The sequence below is a fragment of the Hydra viridissima genome, unplaced genomic scaffold (assembly GCF_058129835.1).
Source record: "Hydra viridissima isolate aposymbiotic clone 2 unplaced genomic scaffold, HvirCarnegie_v1 scaffold_13, whole genome shotgun sequence".
In the NCBI taxonomy this organism is placed as follows: Eukaryota; Metazoa; Cnidaria; class Hydrozoa; order Anthoathecata; family Hydridae; genus Hydra; species Hydra viridissima.
In genome coordinates, this window is record NW_028324312.1 from 9,683,476 (window position 1) to 9,709,390 (window position 25,915).

At 28.4% G+C, this 25,915-nt stretch overlaps 1 protein-coding gene and 1 long non-coding RNA gene across 6 annotated transcripts; one reads left to right on the plus strand and one right to left on the minus strand.

The window, feature by feature from the left end:
* Positions 1–243: 243 nt before the first annotated feature.
* Positions 244–2,130, minus strand: LOC149880388 (uncharacterized). Its single transcript, XR_016446216.1, has 3 exons — positions 1,681–2,130; positions 1,367–1,484; positions 244–1,172 (listed from the first exon to the last, which is right to left on the minus strand). It is a non-coding gene; the product is annotated as an uncharacterized LOC149880388 (long non-coding RNA).
* Positions 2,131–3,105: 975 nt separating this feature from the next.
* Positions 3,106–24,467, plus strand: LOC145186455 (atrial natriuretic peptide receptor 1-like). Of its 5 annotated transcripts, none has more exons than XM_090070416.1 (21): positions 3,106–3,207; positions 5,263–5,796; positions 7,272–7,418; positions 16,071–16,360; positions 16,601–16,736; positions 16,874–17,098; positions 18,518–18,599; positions 19,204–19,306; positions 19,514–19,603; positions 20,884–21,066; positions 21,166–21,237; positions 21,344–21,515; positions 21,611–21,757; positions 21,848–22,022; positions 22,108–22,248; positions 22,327–22,450; positions 22,565–22,633; positions 23,454–23,628; positions 23,808–23,906; positions 23,992–24,083; positions 24,200–24,467. In XM_090070416.1, the coding sequence occupies exons 2-21, from the start codon at positions 5,292–5,294 to the stop codon at positions 24,305–24,307; spliced, it is 3,135 nt and encodes a 1,044-aa protein (XP_089926542.1). In that variant the 5' UTR covers positions 3,106–3,207; positions 5,263–5,291; the 3' UTR covers positions 24,308–24,467. The 5 variants fall into 5 exon arrangements, with proteins under 5 accessions (XP_089926542.1, XP_089926541.1, XP_089926543.1 ...); XM_090070415.1 differs by lacking the exon at positions 3,106–3,207 and adding an exon at positions 4,734–4,819; XM_090070417.1 differs by lacking the exons at positions 3,106–3,207; positions 5,263–5,796; positions 7,272–7,418 and adding exons at positions 12,802–12,933; positions 13,108–13,173.
* Positions 24,468–25,915: the final 1,448 nt, after the last annotated feature.

Here is a 25,915-nt window from a genome sequence, read left to right on the forward strand (position 1 = left end):
CCCATTTTAAAGTCGAATTTTACTTTTTAAACATCTAACGAAGAACATAAATATATTTGTGTGTGTGTATGAATATATATAAATATAATAAAAATGCAAAATTAGCTAAATTTTTTACGAAGTTATCATTTTAATGTTTCAAACGCTGAAAAGAACAAAAAATCAATATTTGCTATGGCAACAAGGTGAGCTTTTTTTCCCGAAACCAGATACTGCTAATTATAAAGCTAAAGACAACGGGGGTGTTTGAACAATTATTCGTGGAAAAACAAACAGCTACAAAATAAAAATAACAAAGGAATTTTAGATAAAGAAAAAAAATCACACCAATGTAATAAATGTTCAATAGTACCAAAGCAAAGAGCAAACGTTGAAGTTCGTTAAGCTTCGTATGAATTTTTAAACAGAAAAAATGCGTAAAAAAAAAAAAATTGCTTTTTTTGTCAGAATAGTATGAAATTTTTATAGTACACTAAATTTTGGTTCGCGTGTATGATTCAAGCGTATTACGAAATAACACGCACCGATCTGGACCTTCTAACTGGTCAATTTAAAAGACTTTAAAATCTTCAAAATCTGATATGATTTGGTCGGTAAGTATAATGTGAGCTATAATTTATGTAGATGAACTTTAAAACCAACATAATGGCGGCGAAACCAGAAGATTAGTTTTATCTGCTCATTTTCCATTGATGTTTTAAGGTATATATCTATATGTATATGTTTTGAAAAAAATATTTGTTTACAACTCGACGGATATACGATCCGTTGAACATAACAGCTTTCGCAAGAGAGTTTTTTCTGTGCTGAAGCACAAAACAAGGACGTGGAAACGTTGATTTAAATATTTGATTTTTCGCTGACTCAGCGCTTTTTTTTGAGACGTTTTTTCCTCACCTACAAAGCGTAAGAAATGTTTTACATATTTTAGCCTCTCTAAGTGCTCTTAAATACTTCTCAAGCTACGCAGTGAGTTAAGGATTTCTAGTGTAGTACTGTGCTGCTGACGATCTTCGACAGAAAAGTTGAAAAAATCTGTTTTAGTGGTACCGTTGGTGATAAAGATGAGGCTTTTGAAAATTGTGCTCTCAGTGTGCTTCACATAATTTTTATTCAAAATTTCTTTTCTAAATTTCTCTTGAGTAATAACTTTGTTGGAAATCACTGCAAATCTAAAAAAAAAATCGGACATTTTTCATAAATCATTTAAATTATAGACGAATGACGTGGAAATATGTTGGAGAGCTGAAACCCCCTGTTTGGTTATTGCAATTGAGCCATGGGAAATTCGTTTATTACATAAATATCGCTTTCTTTTTATAAATTTTGATTGATTTGATTCCCTAATTTGTTATTAAAATATTACCTTAACCACTATGAACAGAATCTATGGTGGTAAGTTAAACCCGCCCAAATACTTTAAATTTGAATACATTTCTAACAGCTGCATAACGTTTTGCTGACTTTTCTTCTCATTCGGAAATCTGTATATATAATTATATTATATTACAATATATATATTATACAATTCTCTCTTTTCTAAAACTCTTTTACTTACAACCACTACCACCTTTTTTAAACTCAAACAATTAATTGCTTGCACCTTTACATTTGTTGGCTCGAACTTTCCTGAGCCAGTTTAAATGCTTCGAAGAGCCTTAATCACTCAAACTTACTTACCATTTTTTAGCCGCTTGAATATCAAACGACGAAGAAAAAACTTGAATGCATTACTTTTTTCAAAGAGAAGTACAAAAAGAGAGTTTGGTTAAGATATGTTGAATGCGTTTACGCTCTGAAGTCGTAGTGATGATGCGGGAGTGTTGTTTTATAAAGACTTCTTCGGCAAAGCATTGTAGAAGTGCCACTGATTTCAATCTCGTTCACTTATTTAGTATTAACTAAATCGAAACTATGAAGGGTTTTCAATTCTTTAAGCAAAAAAAGGATATCGCAAATTGTAACAAACGCATTACATAATTTCTGTTAAATCGTCCTACGGTTTTAATCTCAATTACATCTTCTTACTGTTTTAAAATAAATAGCAACTTTGCTTAAGTTAAAACAACTTCTTATGGCTTAGCAAGTCGTCGAAAATCTATACTTTTCGTTAAAACGCAATTGTAATATGGGGCTTGCGTGTAACGTGACATTTCAAATTCACTTCTAATCCAATGTAACCGGATAAAAATGACATTTTATCATAAACTAGACGGCTCCTCGGAGAGTTACATGACTTAAAATTCTCTCTTGATTGGCTAGGATTAAAAAGATAATTTCTATAAAGAGTTCAAAAGCTTATGTCGTTATTTTTTTTTTCAGCATTTATCAAAATTGCGGTTGTTTTCTTACGTCAATCTCTTAATACGGTTTTAGTTCAAATGCTTTTTTTTTGTGAAAAAGTTTGTTTGTGTTTAGTGCGGAAAGTCTCATGGATTATTAAATGAGCGTATTAGGACGCCATTTTTTTTTGAAAGTGTATTAGATTAGTTTAAATTCCGTTGTGTTTCTTAAATTCCAACGAACTTTCTTAGTTAAAGAAAGCATGCTTTTGTTATGTCGGCAAAAACTTTAATATCCGCACCATACATTTGTATCACGGTAGCTATAGCCCAACAAAGACTTAAGATAGATAGCTGTTATTTGAGGCTTTTTTTCTGCCTCAACCGTTTTTATGCTAAAATAGTAATTCTACATCTGTAACGAATAGATTTGAAAGGTGTAAATAATTTTAAGATAATTGCTTGGCAGGGAGAGTGTTATAGATAATAGAGATTAGATTCTCTACGGTCAACGACAAATAACGAATGTCGTTTAATAAGTTAATAAATGGAAGCACGCGTAACATTTTATGTCTGAGACAAAAGCTTTTTTCATTTCTTTTTCATGATCTATACATAACACACACTTCTCTTGATGTTTATAAAAATGATGTTCTGAATGAGATAAAAACTAAATAGGATTTGAACATCGAGAATAAATCCATCATAAAGAATTCATGACGAATTAATTAAGTTTTTCAAAGTACATTAATTTATCTGCGGCTAAGTTAAGTTCTACGATAGAAGAGCGTTTCGCAAGTTATTATAATCATGCGACTAAAAGAATGAGGTCATCGCATTCATCAAATTCAATTTCATTCATAATTCATTTACGAACATTTGAGGAAGAATGATAAATAATTCTGAGAGAGAATATCATTTGGAGGTAGGTCCTGTTAAAACGTAGTTTATAAAAAAAAAGTGGGAAAAGCCGTTAATATTGGTGCATAATGATGTCATAAAGACGTTTTTTCCTTGAAGTAATTTACTTTGTACCTTTTTAATAGTATGGTGTTTGGACTACTGATTAACAGTTAGTTTTCATGCCGCAGTTGATTTTTGTTAATGTTTGTTAATCGTTTTGTTCTCTTGACTTTAAGTTGAGTTTAAACAATCGGAAAGAAAAAAAAAAAAAAAAAAAAACAGAAAAGAAAAAAGATTTTCTATGCTGTTGTAACTCGAAATAAATCTTTAACAAAGTTTGCTTCAGTAGAGAACCATTAGTGGATGGCTTTTTAAAAATTAAGGATTCAGAGAAATAGAAGGAAATGATGTATTAGAAAGTTTTTCTAGACAACTACATTATTAGCTTCTAAAGAATTAATAGGCTTTTTAATAATTCACTTTAATCTACATTGAATTTCATGATAATTCTATAAAAAATTTACAGACTGCTATAAAAATAATGATTAATACTTGATAATTTTTAATCTTTTAAAAACGAGTTTTAATCTTTAAAAAACGAGGAGTTCAGACAGATTTTTTTAGTACTCTTCAAGAACTAACCTTTATTTTTGGGTAAAAACATTTCTTCCAAAAAAAAATACATCTCGCTATTTTTGTATCAACATTCAGTTCAACTTTGAGAAAGCTTGAAAGAGTTATGCAGGTTGCTCTCTGATTACCATGCCATCCCAATAAAATCAAGAACGTTGTTCAATCCCAATTCAAAAAGTCAAGCAAATATCACCTGGAAGATACCACCTGGGATATATCATCTAAAAAGTATGACCTGGAAAACATCAACTGCAAAAAATTCCAGACAAATGCATGTGCTCAGAATTGTTTTCAATAAACAGCAGAACAAAATCACGAAGAATTAAAAAAGCTTTTTTTTGTGTGTTTAAACAGCTAAAAAAATAGACCGTTACCTTATAATCGAAAACGTCATGCTGCTGCTGAATTTCTCGTTTTTTTTTGTTGTTTTTTTTTCTCTCTCTTATTTTTAATCAACATGAGTAATTAAGTTGCTCATCGTTTGTTAAATAATTCTTTTTCTCTTCGTAATCTCTTAAGCAAACTAACAAACCATGCTTAGGGGAAGCTGGGGAGGAGGGGGTAAAGAAGAGAGAAAGGCAATAACATTTTTAAGAAAGCAAACCTTAGTTTTGTTTCTTTCGACTGCCAAAATAAAATTGCTTAGCTTATACGTTTACTAATATGAAATCAATGATTGTAAATATTTAGCAGCGATAAACTTCTTAAAATTCAGAGCCTTCGGAATGCAATTGCATACAATGGAACTCACAGTAAAGCATTAATGATAAGGAACTTCTACATTTTTATATGAAGGGGCTTGTTTACAATGTTCAGCTTCAAACATAGTTTGGTTCGGTGTCGAAGAACAAATAAAAAAATAAAAGGTCGCTAATCTGTTTGCACATGAAAACTGACAGCTCTTGTATTTCTTTTATGTTTCTCTTTATTTGAAAAAATCCTTCGTTTGTAAAGTACTTTTTGATCGAAGAAAAAACTGAAAGGCATCATCCACCGTTGAGGTAAAAAAAAGCAACTTTTTTGTTTTGTTTGTAAAAGCCAACAAAATGTTTTAATTATTTTCAACCGTATGAAAGATAATTTTTCCATTTTCGAACTAAAGTTTGGAATAAAGAAATTTTTCTTCAATATTTTATGCAGCAAATCTTACGAGAAACTTCAATATTAACGTCACTCATGACAATACCAAAAAGAAACCAACTTTGGTATTTTCATTACAAATGAAAAAAATTCACTCAAGTGTGTTGATTCTTTTTTAGATTACTAACCGCAAGAAAAAAGAAAAAATTGAAAAGGCTCTTGATATCTAAGATCAATGAGCTGCTTAATTCAGAAAATTAAGATATTTGAGAAGTAGTTGTTCAATAATCTGCTGTTTAAAATCAAATATGTTGAAGTGTTGTATTGCATTTTATTTTTGCTTAATCATTCCTTTGCTTTTTAGTTTAGTTTAAAAATTTATTGGATAGCAGAATGTTCCTGTTTTTTATTACTTTCATTTTTGCGCAAATTCAAAAAAGTTTTTTGCTGGAAGATATACTGCTAGGAGCGGCTCTGCCATGGTCTGGTGATTGGCCAGTTGCACCCCGTTTTGCTTCAGGTATCACAATTGCTGTTAACAAGATAAATAAAGATCCTAACCTGCTACCGGGTTATAAGGTCAAGTTTATCTCAAGGGATAGTAAATGTAATGAAAGCGGAGCTTTAGATTCTATTATTGATATGGTTACTAAAGATAAAATCAATGCTATAATTGGGCCTGCTTGTAGTGATGGATGTAAAATTGGGGCATATTTGGCATCTCATTGGAACCTACCGATTGTTTCCTATGGATGTGGGGCTTCATACTTGTCACAGTCTTCTATCTACACTCATTTTGTTAGGACTATTGGTGCTTACAATCAATCTGGGGAAATAATTGTCAAACTAATGTCAGAATATAAATGGACGGAAATCGCAATTATCTCTCCAACAACAGGTATTTTTACATATATTATTATATGTTGCATTATATTTTATATTATAATACTTTTATTATATATATATATATATATATATATATATATATATATATATATATATATATATATATATATATATATATATATATATATATATATAATTGACAGATAATTATATAAAGAAAAAATAAATTTGCAATGCCAAAAAAAAATTTACAAGAGGCTAAAACGTTTCTGATTTTTCCTCACGTTTTAAAACAAAAAGACGTGTAAAATCATTTTAGCCAATCCTATCATACCGTTTGATGATAGAATTAATAATTGACTGTGTGAAAAATATTCTAGCCACTTCCTGCAAATTCAATTTCCCTCCCCACCTCCCTAATTTCGGTTTACAGTATTGTTTTTTTTTACGTAAAACCATTTTTCGTTAAAGTTTCGCAGAAATGAACTTTTCCCTATCAAATTAGGCAGGAAGTTGTTTGTTACTATTTTCCTACTTTTTCGAAAATTCCGCTTAATAATTAAAATTTTTTCATGCTAATGTTAATCCCCCGAGTAAGTAATCGTAAATTGGCAACTGGCCGAATACATTTTTTTCTTCTTCAAACGACTTTTCTAACAATAAAAAGTGTAGATTAAATAAAATTGAGTCCGACAAATGATAAAAGTTAAAATGAAGTAATATCTCATAAAAAGTTTGTGCAAAATTTTCAATGTTTTTTATTAATCAAACGCTGTATCTTTTCACACATTACGGTTTACGGTTTAAATAACCGGCGACCAGATTGAGGTCGAAAATACTCCACAGAAAGTCGTTTTGAAGCTAATTATAAAGCTGCTTAAACTAACCTGATTGTGCTGTCAATGATCCTATTGGTTTGATCTCTATTTGAATGATCAAACAAATAAGATTATTCTTCCAAATGGCATCAATCCTAAAAGTGCAAGTATATTGTACGATTAATCATTAAAAGCGGTTTTAAGTTAATTAAGTTTGAACACTTAATTAGTAAAAAATAACTCCAAGTAATTAACTAATAAAAGTAATTAAAATTTTTACAAAATTGAACGCAGACAAAATGCGGCGTGATGAAATTTCCTAATGCGTCATTAACCGAAAAGAATGAATTTTATATTTAAAAATGTCAGCTCTATGGAGCTTTGTTTTTACAATTGCTTTAGAAATATAACAAAAAGGTCATAAATGTCCCCACAAAATGAATGAATGTAACTTTAGCGCATCACAACCATTGAGATTTTTTTGGTGGTAGTTTAAACATTTATTAGATAAACGCAAAAATAACAAAAGGTTTGACACCGTTCCACACGCGGATATAATGTTACATATAGTATAACAAAAGATTCCTAAAACATTAATATATTACCGCTGTAGTTTTTGTATTTTCTAATGTTTAAAAGCAATCAAAATATTGTTGAAATAGTTAAAAGAATGTCTTTAAAAAATGAGTTGAAAATATAAAATATTTAGACACTTGGAAAGACATCACAAATGGTGTGAAGCGACATGTTGAAAAAGCAGGCCTTAAAGTGTCCTACACAGAAAGTTATGATAATGATAATCCGATGGCTGAAGATATCAAGCAAAGCCTGCTAAATGGAATAAAAAAGTCTCATGGTAAAGTTTTAAAATTTGCTTTTCATTGCATTTTTACATTCTTACATTTTTTTTTTTTTTTTGCTATTCAAAAAAATTTCAAAAACTTCTCGTAACTCATGAACGAAACAATTCATTTTTTACTTTATAAGTTAAAAATTTATCAACACATTTATTGTTTTAATATTATCATTTCTGAATTAAGATAAATTCGACGTATTTTACTTGTTCATAATCGATATGCGGAGGTTTGTGATTTTTGATATTTCTAAAAAGTTAAAAAAGCTTTTGTTGACGTATGTAGCTACTATTTAAAGGTGATCAAGCTTGATGAAGAAAAATCAAAGAACTTTTTTCTGATTAGTTACTTAAAATGTGTCAATTTTAACAAGGAAAACCTTTGTCAATACAAAAATTCGCGAAATTTTCACATAAACATTTTTTCACGAATGTAAACTTTCGCGAATCAACGATTATTGGTTTTCGTAAAGATAATCTTTCGAATGAAAACAAAGTTCGCGAGATTTACGAAAGTTTATCTTCGTAAATCTCGCGAAGTTTGCACACCTAAAGTGCAACTTTGAAAGTGATATTACGTACAACTATTCTAAGCCACAACCTTTCTTGAGTCAAAGTTTGTTTTTATTAAGAGGAGAAATACTTTTTGTAAAAAATCTTTATTTTAAAACAGTTTACAACACTTTAAATTTTTTTAATCCAAAGTTTCTTTCTATTTAAATTTTGTACATTTCTACGCAAATCTTTTGTGGGTTTCAAAATTATTTCTGTACTTTTAATGCGCTCTTTATTTACCAAGGACAAATATCAGATTTCTTTGTATTTCTACATGCCACTTCTAGAGCAATTCTAATGCCATTTCTGCCATTACCTTTTTTTTATCGTAAAATTTAAAAGTAACTGTCTCAATTTTTTATAACACTGCAACTAAAACTAATAATTGTATCGTATCGTATCAGTATAAAAACGAACCAAGACGAAGACGCTAAATGCTAAAATAATGCATTACGTCATTTTACAATTTGATAAATTTGTTATAACTTAAAGAAGCGTTGTTTTAGTGTTTAAAAATAATTACCCTTTTTAGCTTTGAAGTATTTTTTTATATATATGTTAAAAGCTTTTCTTTTTTATATTTGTTTAATATAAATACTTTGAAAACAAATAATAAGCAAATGTTTAGCTAATTATAAAAAAAACGCTTTCTTTTAAAATAAAGTAAAAACCACTGTCTTGTTCATGAGTTAAAAAGCTTATGTTATATATATATATATATTATATATATATATATATATATATATATATATATATATATATATATATATATATATATATATATATATATATATATAATATTCTTTAATCTTATTAATAAAAACATTCATATAAACATTTGTTAATTTAAATGCACAGTTAATGTTATAATAAATTTATATTAAAAGGATCATTTTAGAGAAAAACCTGGTTATAAACTTTATTGGTGAAAGAAAAACGAAATTATTATTTTTAAAAAAGGATTTCTGAATAGAAATTATAGATTTACCTCAGAAAAACAGTACGAGGCAAATATCAACTCAAAAAATAAGTTCACGCATTTGTATTTAGTAACTACCGCTGCTAGCAATAATCGTGATTTATTCAGTGCTGCAGCCATTTTTTATTCAGTGCTGCAGCCATTTTTTATTCAGTGCTGCAGCCATTTTTTATTCAGTGCTGCAGCCATTTTTTATTCAGTGCTGCAGCCATTTTTTTTTTTAAAAAAAAGTTTTCTCGAACCAGATTTCAAAGCAAATTGTAATCATTTAGTAGTTTGAGCTCGTTGTTTTCAGCTGTTTCATATCAAGGATACTGCTATGTTTCATATGAATGCTGTTTTTAACAAAGCAGTTTGAAAAAGCATTTTGTTTTGGCAGATAACTACCATCACCGTTGAATTGGGTGGGACTGGGGACGCATTGAACCACGCACCTTTTTTTTCAATAATTTTATTTGAAAGCTACAAAGTTAAATATTTCTAAGTCAGAAATTTTATCTCACTCCCTTGTATCCACGATGATCATTACACAATTAACCATACGAACATATTTTAAAATTACAAATCTTTAAGTATGAGTTCAGTTTTAACGGTTACAATGTTCATGAAGTTAGAACTGTCAGAATGGTTTCGTAGTCTTATTTGCAAAATTGACAAAACGTGATTTTGAAAAAATCAAAAATTATTCCAGGGCCTTTAAATTATATATAAAATAATATAAATTATATATAAACCACTGATCAGGGTTTTATAAAAGAATCTATAGACTGTTGAATTTTCTCCGACTAGAGAGAGATCTCTTCTACCACAAATTTATTATTTTGGAACTCGTAATAAAAAGCGAGTTACTCTTTTTTAATCACTGTTTTATATTGGAGTGTTAAAGTAATAATACCAATTGATCTACGAAATCAATTTTCAATTCGGGTTTATGAAAATATTACAAAACGCAGGTCATTGCGAATAGCAATTCACCAATAAAATCCAATGACATAATTTTAGTACACAATATGTAAGAAAAATCTCTTTTTCTAAGCTTTATTACTTTTGCACAGTTTTGATGAAAGATTGCCGCAAATTTGATTTGGAACTTTTTCCCATTGATATCTAGTTCTTGCTTTTGCGCTACTTCTGGAACTTTCTCAGACTTGCCCATCCAGGCCCCAATGGTTTGAATGGTTTGATTAAATTTAGTTAATTTTCTTCCACTTAAGCTTTAACAATGCGAGCTGTATGGGAAGGAGCCATATCTCGTTAAAACTGCAACCCTACGGTTCTATCAAATTGCATGGCTGCTGATGGAGCCATTCAGTTCTGCAATGTTTCTATGCACATGTGTTGGCTTATGTGACCTGTCGAGAAATTACACAAGCCTACTAAAATTAAACCAATCCTTAATGCACTCCCATTTATACAACCTTAATTTCTGGTTTTTAATGTAAAAAAGTTCTCCGTAGTCTTTTTTTATACTGTCTGGATCCTGGATGACGTTCCTGCTGTAATTTAAGATTATTTCTAATGTAATTCTTGGAAATTATTATTTGCTAACTCCTTGCGGCTGATCCTGGAGCGTTCTTTCATACCTAACATTGTTGTTTCGGTTGCAGCTTTTCAATCAACTTCTCTATTTTTAATCACTTAAAGTCTCAAAATAATAAATCTTGTATGATACTTAACTAGCGTGGGCAATTTCTTGAAACCTTTTACAACTTTTTTTGTGACATAATAGTTGTAAAGAAATATTTTTCCTTCAATACAGAACAATAAATGTCTTTTATCAAATATGGTTCCTCTTTACGCTTTCAAAGAAAGTACGGTGGTTAAGAATAAAGTAAAAGGTAAAGACCAAGGTTGAAACGAAAGAGTTACTTTAAAAAAAGATTCTTAAACCTTAGGATACAATCTATTTTAGAGTGTTCGGAAGGGTGTTCCGAGAGAAGGATTCACTATCATCAAATGGATTTAATTCCATGTTTAATTTAACTTTTTGGTAAGAAAATAAAATTGTTAAGTGACTAATCTTTGAATAATAAAAAATAATCCCATAATCAAAATATTTACGACAAATGGTTCGTTATGATGCAGCATATACTTATTAGTTCTGTCTATATTTTTATAAATACGGCTTTTGTTGTCTACATCATTCTTGCAAAAACCGTATTTATAAAAAAACAAACGGAATTATTAAATGAGTGCTGTGCATATATTTAAAACGGCTGCTAAGCAAAAACGAGGAGAAAATAATCAAGCAAAAATGTCGAGGTTTTGTCTCAAAAAATTACATCAAAAACTTAAACTAATAATTTATTAAGAAATATTTGGTGAATTTTTAAACTCTTTTCTCATTAAACATGCTCCTTACAAATTATATACTTTGAAAAAGCGAACAACTAGTTATTATAATCCTTGGTTCGTGTGCTATAATAATTATTTATAAAAAAAATTTAAAAAATTTTATTTGTCAAGATACTAGGAAAATATATACATTTTAAAATTAATAACTGATTAAACTGAATAAATCTGTCATCTTGCAATCTCGTCATCTTTATAACCTTTTAAGAAGTCTGTTTTAACTTACTTTTAATTAACTTTTGATGGAATATTCTATTTTGACCTATAAATTATGATTATTCATTAAGGTAAATGAATTTTGATTGAATATTTTAATACATAAAAAAAACAAAAAACATTCTCAATTTAAAAGTAAACATTCTCATATTTAGAGAAATTTAAAAAAAACTTCGTAAATCAGAAATCTAAAAACAAATTAACCTTTTTTTTTTTTTTAATAAAGTTTATACAAATGTTATAGGATAAGCAATTCGTTTAAAAGTTTTTTCAAAAATATTTATTGCACAATTTTTTTAAAAAGAAACTCAATCACTTAAAAAATACTTCGGAGGTTTTATGATAATTATGGTAATTATGATAATCATGGTAATTATGATCATAGCTGCACAGTCTAGTAAAACTAACCAATTCATTTACAACATAATCCGAAAGTTCCAATCACTTTAAAAATTCCTTTGAAAATATTGGTTCAAAATTTTCCTAAATTCAAGGTTTAACTTTTAAAAAGTGAACCCTTTATTGAACAAACTCCCGAACATCACAAAAACAGATTTTATCCTCAGTTCCATGAGTCTGTTCTAAAGTCACTCATCATTTCTTCTTCAATGTTATTTTGGTACTTAATCATATTTAGGTCAATACGTTTTATTCGTAAATCACAACTTGTAACGACCTGTGATTTGTAACATGCTTATAATCACGAACTATATATTTTTTACTGGTTTCGAACTGATCAAGGTCACTTGAGGCAAAGTCAGTCAGTATTACACAATTTAAGCCATGAGCTCAATACTCTAAATTAAAATATAAAAATAAAAACAAAACACCGATATTTAATATTAGCTTGATCCCTGAAAATACAGAAAAACACTATAACGAATAATCAAATATTATGTTGGCTCAAAAGCGCTAGAATTGTATTTAGTCTATCGCAAAAATGATAACATATATAATAACGAAATAAAGAATATGTGTAGCGCAGCATTCATAACATTCACCCTCCTTGCAAATAATATTAAATAAATCTTCAAATCACGACTTTCAATTCTATCATAGGTCTGCGAGGTTGATTGTCCATTACTTGAGTAAGCTCTGAAGATCTCAACTAATCTATTTTCGATTTTCTTTTCAAATTCGAATTGATTATTTGTACTCCACCACCTGCTCCAGTAAGAGTAGGTAATCTGAGATGTGGGTATAAAGGATTTGCATCAATAAGATGGACTTTGTTGACCGAATCTTCGTATTTGCTTTGATACACATTTCTTTTCATAAATACAGGTCCAGAATTGATAAACCACGAAGGATTTGAGGACCCAGATGATGATCTTCGTTAATAGTTGAAAAGACGTTCATGTGGACTGCAATTCGTAGAAGTACATAATAGAGATCTTGTAGCATGAAGAGCTTCAGGTAAAATTCTTTTCCAAGACGATATATGAAAGTGTCGAGATTTAAGAGTGAGTAATTTTGCCTTCCAAATAAAACCATTGTATCTTTTAACTCATCCATTTCCAGTTGGACTGTATAAGGTAGTTTGATTTGCAGCAAATCCTTTACTAAAGAAACACTCCTTGAACTCATTAGAAATTGACGATGATCAGTGATCCGAATGGACATAGCTTGGCATACCAAACATGGAAAAAAAATCAGGTAATCAGTTAATCACAGTTTTAGTGGTCGTATCATTTACAGGATAGGGAAAAGAGAAACATGAGTATTCATCAATAGTTTGTTAACATTTACTGTTCAGGGGTTGTAGAAGCTTACGGCCTTTTGAAATCAATAGATATATTTTCAAATGGCTGATTTATTTAAACTTACTGTACAAAATTTGGGCAGTTTTGTTTTGGTTTTACTTCCTCACATATCCTGCTATCTCAGCATATCTGCTTTTTATTTTCTCCTAAAAAAGTTTTCTCCTGAATTATAAAGATGGATGTGAGTAACTTCAAAATGGCAATGTGCAACATGCAAATCATGTAAAGAATGTATTTGGACCACTGGGATAGAGGATATCATAAAAGTGAATTTTATTCTTTATTTTTCTGTGTTATTTATAGTCATACATGAATTCCACAGAACGCTGGTCAGTGATGAGTAAAAAATAACAAACCTGAAGTGTTTCCAATCGCTTATGGATTTAACAGTTGTTTGAGCTTCTTTCTCCACTGATAAGAAATATTTTCTACTTTGTTAAAGAGTATGAGAGTGAAAGGCTACAGGCCTTACATCTTCATAAAGTGTGACTGATATGATGAAATTAAAAGCATCAGTCTCTGTCATCAATGAGATACTTTCATCAATAGTATGTATAGAATCTTAAGTGAATTCAGATTTTAAAGTTTCAAATGCTATTATCTTTACCTTATTGAGTGCAAATTAGTTAATAGAATATCAGTGCTTGCTTTGAACAATAATTTTATTAAGCTTTCATAATTGGTAGATGCTGCACAGAGACTTCTTAAATATTCAAATGAAAACAGGATGTCAGCCACATATTGAAGTTTTATACAGTCTTTTGAGGAAGTATTTGATTTATGCCCTTGCAAATATTTTAGTAATAAAAACAGAGATTTTAAACAATCTCAATGTAATGAAAAAGTTCCATTAACAGAATGAGATTTTTGGGCTTGATCAAATAGGATTAAGGAATATGGCAATTGACTATATAGACAAAAAGGAAAACAATAAAATACAAACAAAATTTTACTGTCCAAAGAAGTGCATCATGTTAAAAATGGTATTAGTGTAGGATTAGCTACCACTTATAGTGATGATGAAATATGTAACCATTGAGAAATTATATTCCAGCAGAATTTTAAATTGAAGTCAACAAAAAATATCATCATTTAAAAAAAGTACTAAATTACCACAAAACAAACAGAATCATCCAGATTTGTGCTAGATAACAGATTGCACTGATAAATCAAATATGCTTGTCAATTAGTAAATGCTCTTCTAAAAGACAAGAAAGTAGGCTCTTACAATATCTTAGAGCTAAAAAGAAGTTCTAAAACAATGAGATTTTTGGAAAAAAAGAAATATTGAAACACACTTATAAGAAAAGCAGATTATTATTTGCATTGAGTTTGATGGGAAACATGATGAAATAAGAGAAGAGAAGTATATTTATAATAAAAAAACAATAAAGTTTGAAAAAAAAAATCAATATGCTTTTGTTTCTTTTCCTGGTAATAGATAAATTCCATGTTGACCCTCAACCATTGAAGGCTGTTGATGCATCACAGAAAATAATTTCTGTTCTCAATAACAGAACTTTACAAAATCTCTGCAAGTTTTAGGTGCAGATAGTACAAATGTAAATACAGGTATTAGAAATGTAATCAATCAAAAAGCTGAAACAACCTTTTGTAAATGGTTAGAGTGGTTAATATGTTTAATGCATTGGATGAGATCCGATTTAGAAATTTTTAAATTTATAAATGGCTGAACTACAGGACCATCAGTGGTTTAATTGCAGTGCTTTAATGTTTCATATTTTTGAATTTTCATTTTATAGTCCAATTTTTTGGCAAAAAAAAAAAAAGGCCTAAGTGCTATAGATATGGGTCAATTCACTTTTCTAAGAAATTCATACTTTTGCCTCTCAAAGAATATCTCATTAAGTGCTATCAACAAAATTAGAAAGCAGGAACTGGAATTATAATTGGTGCAAAAAAGAGGGCTTCTTTAAACTTAACACAATCAGATCGTTTTGCTGTCCCAACAAATTTAATTTTTTAACTGATAGCCTCATACTCTTGATAGACTGGAAAATTGAAACTATCCCCTCCCCCTCTAATCTCAGCATATGTTCTAGATGATCAGTTAACATTAACAACTATTTTAAACCTCCTTTTTAGTCAAATAGCTAAAAAAAAAAGTCATAGTCAAAAGATGAAAAAAGTTGTCAAAAATGTTGCTGGCACTCTAGAAAGGTACACACATTATAGAAGATATAAAACGTTAATATACAAGCAAAAATCAAGAAAATTGAATCTTGGGAAAACGATAAGACTTAATATGAATAATATCTGTATGTTTCAATAAAAATTATATATAATTGAAATAATTTGTGTTTTTTCTTAAAAACAAAGTTAAAACCATTAAATCTGACGCAGTCACTATGAAATTTTAAAGGAATGATAATTTAAGACCCATAAGAAATGATAATTCTAAAAAATGTCTTTTTCACCCCAATATAGAATATAGAAGAAATCGTTTCTGACAACTACGCTTTTTATAAGCTTAAGAAGTTCTTCTACTTTTGTTATACAAACTAAATAATGAGTATAATATATAACATTATTTAAAGTTTCACGCAATAGCGATCATCAGATGTTATAAATCGTAAATATATATATATATATATATATATATATATATATATATATATATATATATATATATATATATATATATATATATATATATATATATATATATACATACATACATACATACATACACACATATATTTACATATAAAGTATTATAATATTGTTCATTTATAAGTGAAACCATTTAGAACATTTTCTTTTTTACAGTATTCCTTATTGGCGGTTATAGTACTTTGGTTCGTAAAATTATGATGCAAGCTAAGATTTTGAACTTAAAAACAGCTGGTTATGTGTTTATCGCATATGAGCTGGTGTTTCATGATTGTCTCAGTAAAACAGCATCAGCTAAAGATTTAGAAGAATGTGATGCACTTGACGGATTACTTGATATTAGTTTATTTGTACCAGATGATACAAATTATAAAAATTTTTCACTGCTGGTCAGAGAAGAGATGAAAAATGACCCTTTTAATTACACAATGCCAGCTGATGCTGAGGTATCTTTTTAAATACTTACTGTTCAATATTTGTTAAAATATTTTTTGAAATCAACCATAATATTTAAAGTCTAAACTATAAGCTTTATTGCAAAAAAGAGCAAGTTTGTATTTAATTTAAATTTGCAATATTTTCTTTATATCAAAGTTTTGTTTTTTGTTTTTAGTTTGAAATTTCATTTTTGTAATAGAGATTATTTTCTGTGAAAATATTTTTGGCAAAGAGTATTTTCATTCAAGGTTGAAAGTTATGCAGCGTTTCTACATGATGCTGCAATGTTATATGCCTATGCTCTGAATAAAACTTTAAACCAAAATGGAAGTATCTCTGATGGATATAAAATAATCAGAAACATGTTAAACTTTACATTTCAAGGTATGCTATTTATTATTGGGAATGAACCATCAACTGCTTTCTCTTTTGCAGTTTTAAGTATAGGCTAATAATGTTTTAAAAAGCTATTCTAATTTTTTTCTAAGGATCCTTATATTAGATGTAAATTATCTATACAGGTGCTTCTGGAGAAGTTATTATTGATCAGAATGGTGATCGTCTTTCTCACTATCAAGTAAAGAATGTGCAAGGACTTGAATTTAAGCGTGTTGCTAATTACTTTGTTGATAAAGGTAAATTGGTAATGCTGACTGTAAATCCTATTATATGGCCTGGAAAAACAACAAAACCACCATCAGGAAGACCTAAATGTGGCTTTAATAATGAACTTTGTCCACCAACGCGTGAGTTTCTTTTTTTGCACACCTATAAAAATCTTTTGCATGATTGTTTTTTTTTTTTGTATTTAAATAGAAGTCAAGTTCTTAACTATATTTATGTTATGACCAATAATGTCAATGAAAATGAATTTCCATTCTCATATTACTCATGGTACAAATATGATCTACATATTGTATATTGTACAATACAAAATTTAATGATTGGCCTTGACTATTAATGCAAGTACTCCAACTTGATAATTTCACTGTACTGAAGTAAAATAAAATTTTTTTTTTTACATCTACATCAAAGAAAGATTAGTTAAAAATAGAAACACAATATGAAATAAAAATGTATATTTGACATGTGTGGTGTTTGGCTAGCAAGTTTAAAAGTTTTAACCTATTTGCTAAACATTTCTGTTTCTTTCATAAATCACATTTCAAAAATTGTTCATCTTTTACTCTCTTTTTTTTATCACAATAAGAATTGAAACCTCCCTGTTAATGAATTATCTTTCTCTTCAAGAAATATTTTAGGAACATTTGAGTAATTGTTTAATTTCTTTGCATTATAACTAATATTGTATGTACATCGAAGTCATCTTTTTTTATTCTTTGATTGTGGAAATTAAAAAATCTCCTTTCAGTAATCAAAGCTTTTGTATTATCAGTAAATTTTGCTGTGTTTTTTTTTTTAAAACTAAATTGATCAACTCATCACTGTGCTTTCTCAGTCCAACTTATGAATATGTGCAATGTATTATAACAAAGTCTTCACATGATAAATTGAATTTTAGATGTAAGATTGGAATCAATTACTTAATGAAGTTCTTTGCAAGCCATATCTTCCAAAGTGATTTTACATAAAATTTCTTTTTCTATTCAAATGCAGTTATTGAAGCAGGAAGTTGTGCAATAAATTTATATTACACATACTAATTTTAGATCATTATTTAAAATTAGTAGCACTTAAGTTGTGAACTGTAAACAAAAAGTTTTAAAACTTTACTACACAGCTTGTTATCTGAACTTTGAAATGATTGTGCTATATTCTGCAAATATTGTTTTCAATTTTTGTTTTCAAATTTTCGTTTTGAGTCTTTAACTTCTAAGTAATGGAAAAAACCTTTGGAAACGATATTTTTACAGTTTCTTTGACAATCAGTTCAAGTGGGTGAATAACATAGTGAATGTTAACAAGCCATAATTTTTCTTTTTTCAATTTCATTTATGTCCTAAGGTTGGCAGATGCACCATCACTAGTTTTATTTATCAGCTGAGTTTTATATCACTATTAGGGATATAAACTAGTCCTATTAAATATTTATTTCTAAATTGAAGTTTACATAAGTATAGCAGTTTAGTTTTGATTTATGATTTTACTAAATTTTGTTTAATTGTATCTTTTAAAAACCTGTTTTTACTAGTTTTTTGTTTTAGAACCCTGGGTGTATGCTGTATGTGGTGTTTTGGGAGTAGTTGCACTTGTATCAGTTTTTGTTTTCACCACTGTTCATTACAAGCAAGTAGAACATAATATTTTTTTATTCACTTCTTTGAAAAACAATTTTTTTTTTGCTAAGTTTTAATGAATACCTGAGTTTAATGTGTGATTTATACCTGTGTTTTAGTATATGTATTTATATTCATGTTTTAATGCATGTACATAAACGCATGTTTTGAATGTTATCAATGCTTGCACATCAAAACTGAAAACAAAATATTTGAGTGTTTTTGTTGCAGCATTAAACTTGAAGATCTAAAAAATTCAAAACATGAGTATAATAGAAATATAAATACATATATAATATACATACATATATAGTAGTTATATAATATATATACATATAAAGTACTTATATAATATATGTACATATATAAATAATGCATTAAAGTTAAATGTTTTAGATATAAATGCACCAAAGAAATTTTTATCATTAAAAAAATTTTTTTTTCTATTATTAAAAGAACTTATTTTCTAAATAAAATTTTTTATATTTTAAAAGGTTTATTAATGCGATTTGTATATCATTAGTTTTTTTTTAATTATTTTTATTGGTATTAATAATCATATTTCTTTTATGATTTTTTTACATTTTTATAATTTTACAACTTCAATTTTACAGACGAAAAGCATTTGAAAGTGCTCTGATGGCTCAGCAATGGAAAGTAAAGTTCAGTGACATTGTATTTGACGGAAGAGTTTCTAAGTCTACTAGCAAGAATGCTGTGAGTTAATCTTTTTTATCTTATATGAATATTTTGAAAAATTTCTAATCACCTTTCATGTTAAATACATGGTGTGCAACAACTGAAAATAAATCAATATAAAGTGTGTTCACAAGAATTAAGAATGACACATTTCTATTTTTTTTTTTTTTCTTCATTTTTTTTTCTTTTTAATATTTTTATGGAAACTTTTTTTCTGTTGTTAAGGTTATGTCACAAGGTAGCAACCAATCCTTGGCCAGTGTTACTGGTATGGATACTCATAACCAGATTTTCACTAGAGTAGGGTTACTACAGGTAAAAAGAATTTAAGTTAAATTTTGTTTTATTTAATTTTTATCTAATTTTTGTTATTTTTTCAAGGTCTCAAATCATTATTCCTATAGATTTTAAATATTGAAGGTAAGTAAAACAAAACATTGAATAAGTATGCAGAGTGTTTACCAGAAAAATAATTTTTCAGATGAAGTATTTTTATTTTTGATACACTTAAATGAAAGTGGATGTCATAAAGTAAAAGGTGGAATAGATAAACAGAAGTAATATGGAGAATCTTATTATAATCAACCTTTGTAAAAATATACTTCTAGAAAGCACCTCATTAAGGTTATTATACTTTCACATTTTTAAGGGGGATTTACCATTTACTTTTCCACCCACCCCCCCACTACCACCCCCCTCCCTCCTTAAAAAAAAAAAAAAAAAAGAAAAAAAAAGAAAAAAGGCTGTTTGATTGCAAGAATTTCAATTTTTGAGAGGTTGAGTGGTTAAAGTTGCATGATTATAATCAAACATAGTTCTGAGGGTTTGACAATCTTTTTTCAATTTTTTGGCTACTTGACCAGATTACTAGATTAGCACATCAGATTATGTAAGCAGCAATGATGAAATAATTTTTGAAAAAAAGTTGTAAACTTTCTTTCTTTGTGCTCCCTGTTTTAATGACACTTTGAAATAAGTATAAAAATAAAAGAACAAAATCAAAAAAAAAGGGGAAAAAAACGTCAAGTTACTCTTTTTACTTTTTTTTTATCTTTCAGTTTTAATATACTAAATGTATTATTTATTATTCAAAAATTTTAACTTTTTTTTTAAAATATTAAATAATAGGATATTAATAGTTATAGGTGTTTTTTTTTTTCTTGTATATTTTCATTTTATCTTTATTAAAAGACAAAATTTTGATGTACTGATTGAATTGTAATTTTAATGTTTAATATAGTTTATAATTATAATTACTATTTATAATAAAGATGTTATATATAGTTTATAATAATAATTACTATTTATAATAAAGATGTTATATATAGTTTATAATAAATAATTTATACAGTTAACAATTAATATAGTTTATAATTAATATAATTGTACTAATTTTTATAATTTTTATCTTATTGATTTTTGTTTAATTATTGTTATCAATTATTATTAATAATAATAATTATAATATTTTTTGTATAATTATTGTTTTAAATTATTATTAATAATAATTAGTTATTATAAAGTTTTTATGCTAAATCTTGAATGATTTAACAAAATTCTATAAAAATTCTGACTTTAAATGGAAATATTTTCAGGGAAACTACGTTGCAATCAAGCAACTACGTAAATCATCAGTTATGCTCAACAGAGAGGTTCTTCTTGAGTTAAAAGAAGTATCTGAGCTTCAGCATCAAAATGTGAATTCATTTATTGGTGCTTGCGTTTCTAACCCAAATATTTGTTTGATTACCCATTACTGCAACAAAGGAAGTTTGCAAGTAATTTGTTTTTAAATAATCTTCTATCAGTTACATAAATTCAATGATTGAAAATTTGTTCAAATTACCAATTGATTTTTTAATATTTTTCATTCTTAGGATGTTTTGTTTAATGAAGATTTAAAATTTGATTGGATGTTCCAAATTTCAATTGCATCTGATATTGCAAGGGTGTGTTTCTCAGTTTCGGTTGCAGTTTTTTTACTTAAGGCTTGAGTATTTTTAGGATATAATTTATGACTGTATAAAGTTGATATTCATCTAGTTTTTCGTTTAGGGAATGCATTATTTGCATCACAATACCTCGATTGGTGTCCATGGTAATTTAAAGTCAACAAACTGTGTAATTGATAGTAGATGGGTTTGTAAAATAACAGATTTTGGATTATTTAAATTTAAGGAAGGTCAAGCAGTTGATGTTGATTGGAGTGAAGTTCAGATTTACAACAGTAAGCAAAACTATTTTTACAGTACCTTTTCTTTCTTATAACAAAGTAAAGAATTCTATTGGCTTTTTTATTATTGTATCTATTGGTTTTTTAAGATTTACTCTGGACTGCTCCAGAGCATATTGAAAATACTGAGATGCCATATTCTGTTTTGGGAGATGTGTATAGCTATGGCATCATTTTGCAAGAAATTATTACACGAGGTTACCCTTACTGTATGTACGAAGGACTGACATCAAAGGGTATAAATTTTTTGTAACCTACTTAAGCTGATGTAAAAAAATTTGAAACTATAGTTCAATTAAGTATTTAAATTTAATTCAATTGTTTAGAAATTGTAACTCGTGTAAAGAAAGGTACAAATCCAGTATTTCGTCCCTTGGTTCCTGAATCACTTGGTAACCTTGAGTATCATAATCTAATGAATTTATGTTGGGACGAGGTTCCCATTGTACGACCAAAATTTGATGAAATTAACAAAATCCTAAAAAAGCTGAATGGGGGAAAGTAAGCTTTCGCCTTATAGGAATATATTTAGTGATCAATAAAGAAATGTGTAATGAAAAATTTTCACCAATAAAAATTTTTTTAGAAATATCAACATTGTAGATAATATGATAAAAATGATGGAGAAGTATACAGATCATTTAGAAGATCTTGTTGCTGATCGCACAAAGCAGCTTGAAGATGAGAAAGCAAAAACTGATGAACTTCTTTATAGAATGTTACCTAGGTAATTAATAACTCATTGTTGAGTGTATGTTAAGCTAACAGCAAAGAGCAGGCTCTATTTTTATTAAAAACTTTACAGGACTGTCGCTGAGCAATTGAAACGAGGGGAATTTGTTGAAGCTGAATCGTTTGCTATGGTTACCATCTTCTTTAGTGATATTGTTGGTTTTACTAAGCTTGCATCAGAGAGCACTCCATTAGAGGTAGTTTAATTCTATCCTCAAATTTAGTTAAGTTAGTTTTATATTTCTTTGTTTTCTTAAACACAAATAAGTAGAAATTTCATCATGTAACAAGAGTTTTTTTCCTACTGATAGGTTGTTGACTTGTTAAATGATCTTTATACATGTTTTGATAACATTTGTGACCAGTATGATGTTTATAAGGTATGTAATGTACAAAAATATGCTGTTTTAACGTTATTATGATTTAATACATAGTTAATTAATATATATGAGATTTTAGCAGGTTCAGTGTTTTTTAGGCATTGTGAAACCTAATAGACATAGTGATAAGAAAAATGAAAATTAAAGTTCATTATTTCTTTGAAAGGAAAAGTTTGACAAAAAATTCTAAAAAATGTCTACTTTTTAGGAACTATAAGGAAGTCACCCTCATCATTTCTTAGTTTCTACCACAAAAAAAAAGACAAATGTTGTTGTTTTACCAGTTATTGAAAAACCTTTCTTTGTCCCAATATTCACAATATTTGCATCATTTTAATAGAACAAAGGTGTCAACACATTTTTTTATTTTCACTGGATATTAAGTTAGACACCATTAACACAAATTCTCCTGTTAATGGTGTCATAAACCTCTTTTTTTCTACTAATATTTCATTACAAAAAACCATTTGAAATTATATATTTATTTGAATTTTTAAATTTGTATATTTATTTCATATTTAAATTATATATATTTGAAAAATAATTTTGAACAAAAAAAAAAAATAGTTAAAAAAAATGTTATCAAACATTAATGTAGCAAATTTATAGGTTAAAAAATGAATGAAGTAAAGTACAAAATAATTGTTCAGAATTTTGTATCAAAAAAGTGTCAATTTACTAACTTTAAATCGAAAAAATTTCTGAAAAAAAAAAAACAAAAAAAAAAAAAAAAACTGTAGCATTTGATGACGCTTATAATCTTTTTTTTTTTTTTACACAAAAATGTAATTACATAATTTCGCGTCATTTTTCTTTGTAGGTAGAAACAATCGGAGATGCATACATGGTGGTTTCTGGACTTCCAGAAAGAAACGGAAACCGCCATGCTGGGGAGATAGCTCGCATGTCTTTAGATCTGCTTAGTGCAACAACCGTTTTTAAGATACGTCACAAGCCAGAGGCCAGACTTCAATTACGTATCGGAATTCATTCAGGTTAGATATTCATGTATTTAAACAAAGCAAGAACTCATCTCCCTGTTCATACCATTTCTAAGGTCGACTACAACAAGTTAATAGCAAAACATTACTTCATTTGATTCCTCTAAAACTATAGGAAAAAAAACTTGTTCGATAATTGTCGTAATCAACTTTTCTTTTGTCATCGCTTATAGGTCCTGTGGTGGCTGGTGTTGTTGGTCTAAAAATGCCCAGATACTGTTTATTCGGTGATACAGTGAACTATGCTTCGCGTATGGAGTCTAGTGGGCTAGGTGAGTATGATTTTTAATATCCCTTCAGCTAAATCACTTTATTTAAAAACAATTCTTGATATATAAGTTTTTGATATCATTAAAGCTCTTCGCGTCCACGTTAGTCCAGAATGTTTCGCCCTACTAAATGAGCTGGGTGGTTTTGACCTGGTTGAAAGAGGACCAGTAACAATGAAGGTCAGAGAAATTAATCGAGCTTCTGATGAGTTTCTTGTTTATGTTTGTTTTTATTGTATCTTTTTTTTTTAATAGATTTTTCTGCGTTTTTGTTTTCAAAAAAATCGTCTTTTCAGGGAAAAGGTACAATTGTAACCTACTTTCTTGCTGGCTACGAAGGGTTTAATAAAGTCCTTCCCGACCTCCGATTTGCTGCGAGCCTTGAGGAGCACAATTTCAAATAAATGTTCACAAATGATGGCAGTTTACCACATTGGAAATAATGCTTTTGAAATATTACTGCATCTATTGTGCTGCGGATCAGAGGAACACTGGTATTACGTGACTCTCTACAAGGAATGTTTTGATCATTAGAAGTAATATGGAGAAATTGAGAAAAAGAAATTTTTCTAAGAAAGAGAAATAGTGAAACAAAGAAATGCAACATTACATGTTCGTTACTATTTATCTGCCTTAGATATATGTTAATATGTATATATTTATTTTTTATAGATTAAATAAATTGAATTTTTTTTTGTATGTTAATTATTTGCACCAAGTTCAAATTCCGTTCAGTTTCTGTTCCAAAGCAACAATAAGCTAACTCCCATTTTTTGAATATCTCCTTCCCAATCCTCTCTTCATAACTAAACCTTTTGATCTTCTTATTTAACTTTGATGATGATTACAATAACTAATGATTAAAAATCTGCATCACTGTCAGCACCAAGGTAGGAAACCACTTAACAGGTAGGCCGTAATAGAAAATGGGAGGCCTGAGGCATGTAACAATCCGTAAAAAAAGTAATAATTATATATGCACAAATATGCTCATATAATTACATAAATGGGTAAATGAGCAGGCAGCAATCAAGCTACTGCAATTACCAAATTCAACACCAAAAAAATAAAGTTTAAGTTTAGCATCGCATTTTAAAATCAATTAAACCCTTTTAACTTCTTAGTTCCAGAGAAAGCAAAAGTTAAAAACCAAAGAGTTTTATAATAAACAAAAAATTTCCCCTGAAAAATTTTATCACACAATTTAAAAAGAAAAGCTGTTTCGCTTAAAACTTTTCTACTGATGGAGGTATTGACATTACAACAGATTTTGTATTTGTGCCAACTGAACTTAAATTTCATCCATTATTTCATTACAACAGTTAATACTAAGCTCCACAATAAAAGGTATTTAGGCCATTTCTTTGTTGATTCTATCTGCACCCTCTCTATAGTTGTAAAAAAATAGTTCTATTGAACTAAGCAAGAATCAGTTTTATGGAAAGTATTTATAATAATAAAAAAAGACTTGCAGCAGACTATTCTTTAGTTGTTGTCATTTGCACTCTATATTACTCTATAACGAAATTACGACACGATAAGCTGAACATACGACACAATAAGCTGCTAGTGAATTAACTTAAGATATGAACAGTTGATTGGACCAATATTTACGCAACACTTTGTTTACGAATATGTGACATATTTAAAAGTATCGCTAGAAGAAGGTCACTTCTGCTTGTAAAGAAAAGAAAATGTGGAACATAGCTAACGAACTTAATGTAGGACGTTTGCCAATATGTTTTTACTTAACTTTGAATTAAAAAAGTTGTTTAAACCTACAATTTTTTTATTCATTTAACTTTTGAATGATCAACTCTTACTAATTTAATTTGAATCATAGATAGTTATGCAACCTTAATCAATAAAGGAAGTCATATGATCTTAGAAAATTCATCATTTTAAATTATCATCAAGAGAATAATGGCTTCACTTTAGACATAAATGGAGAAGACGAATCTGGATTGAAAATTTTTTTAACGAAAACTAAAGATATCTTTTTTCACATGTCT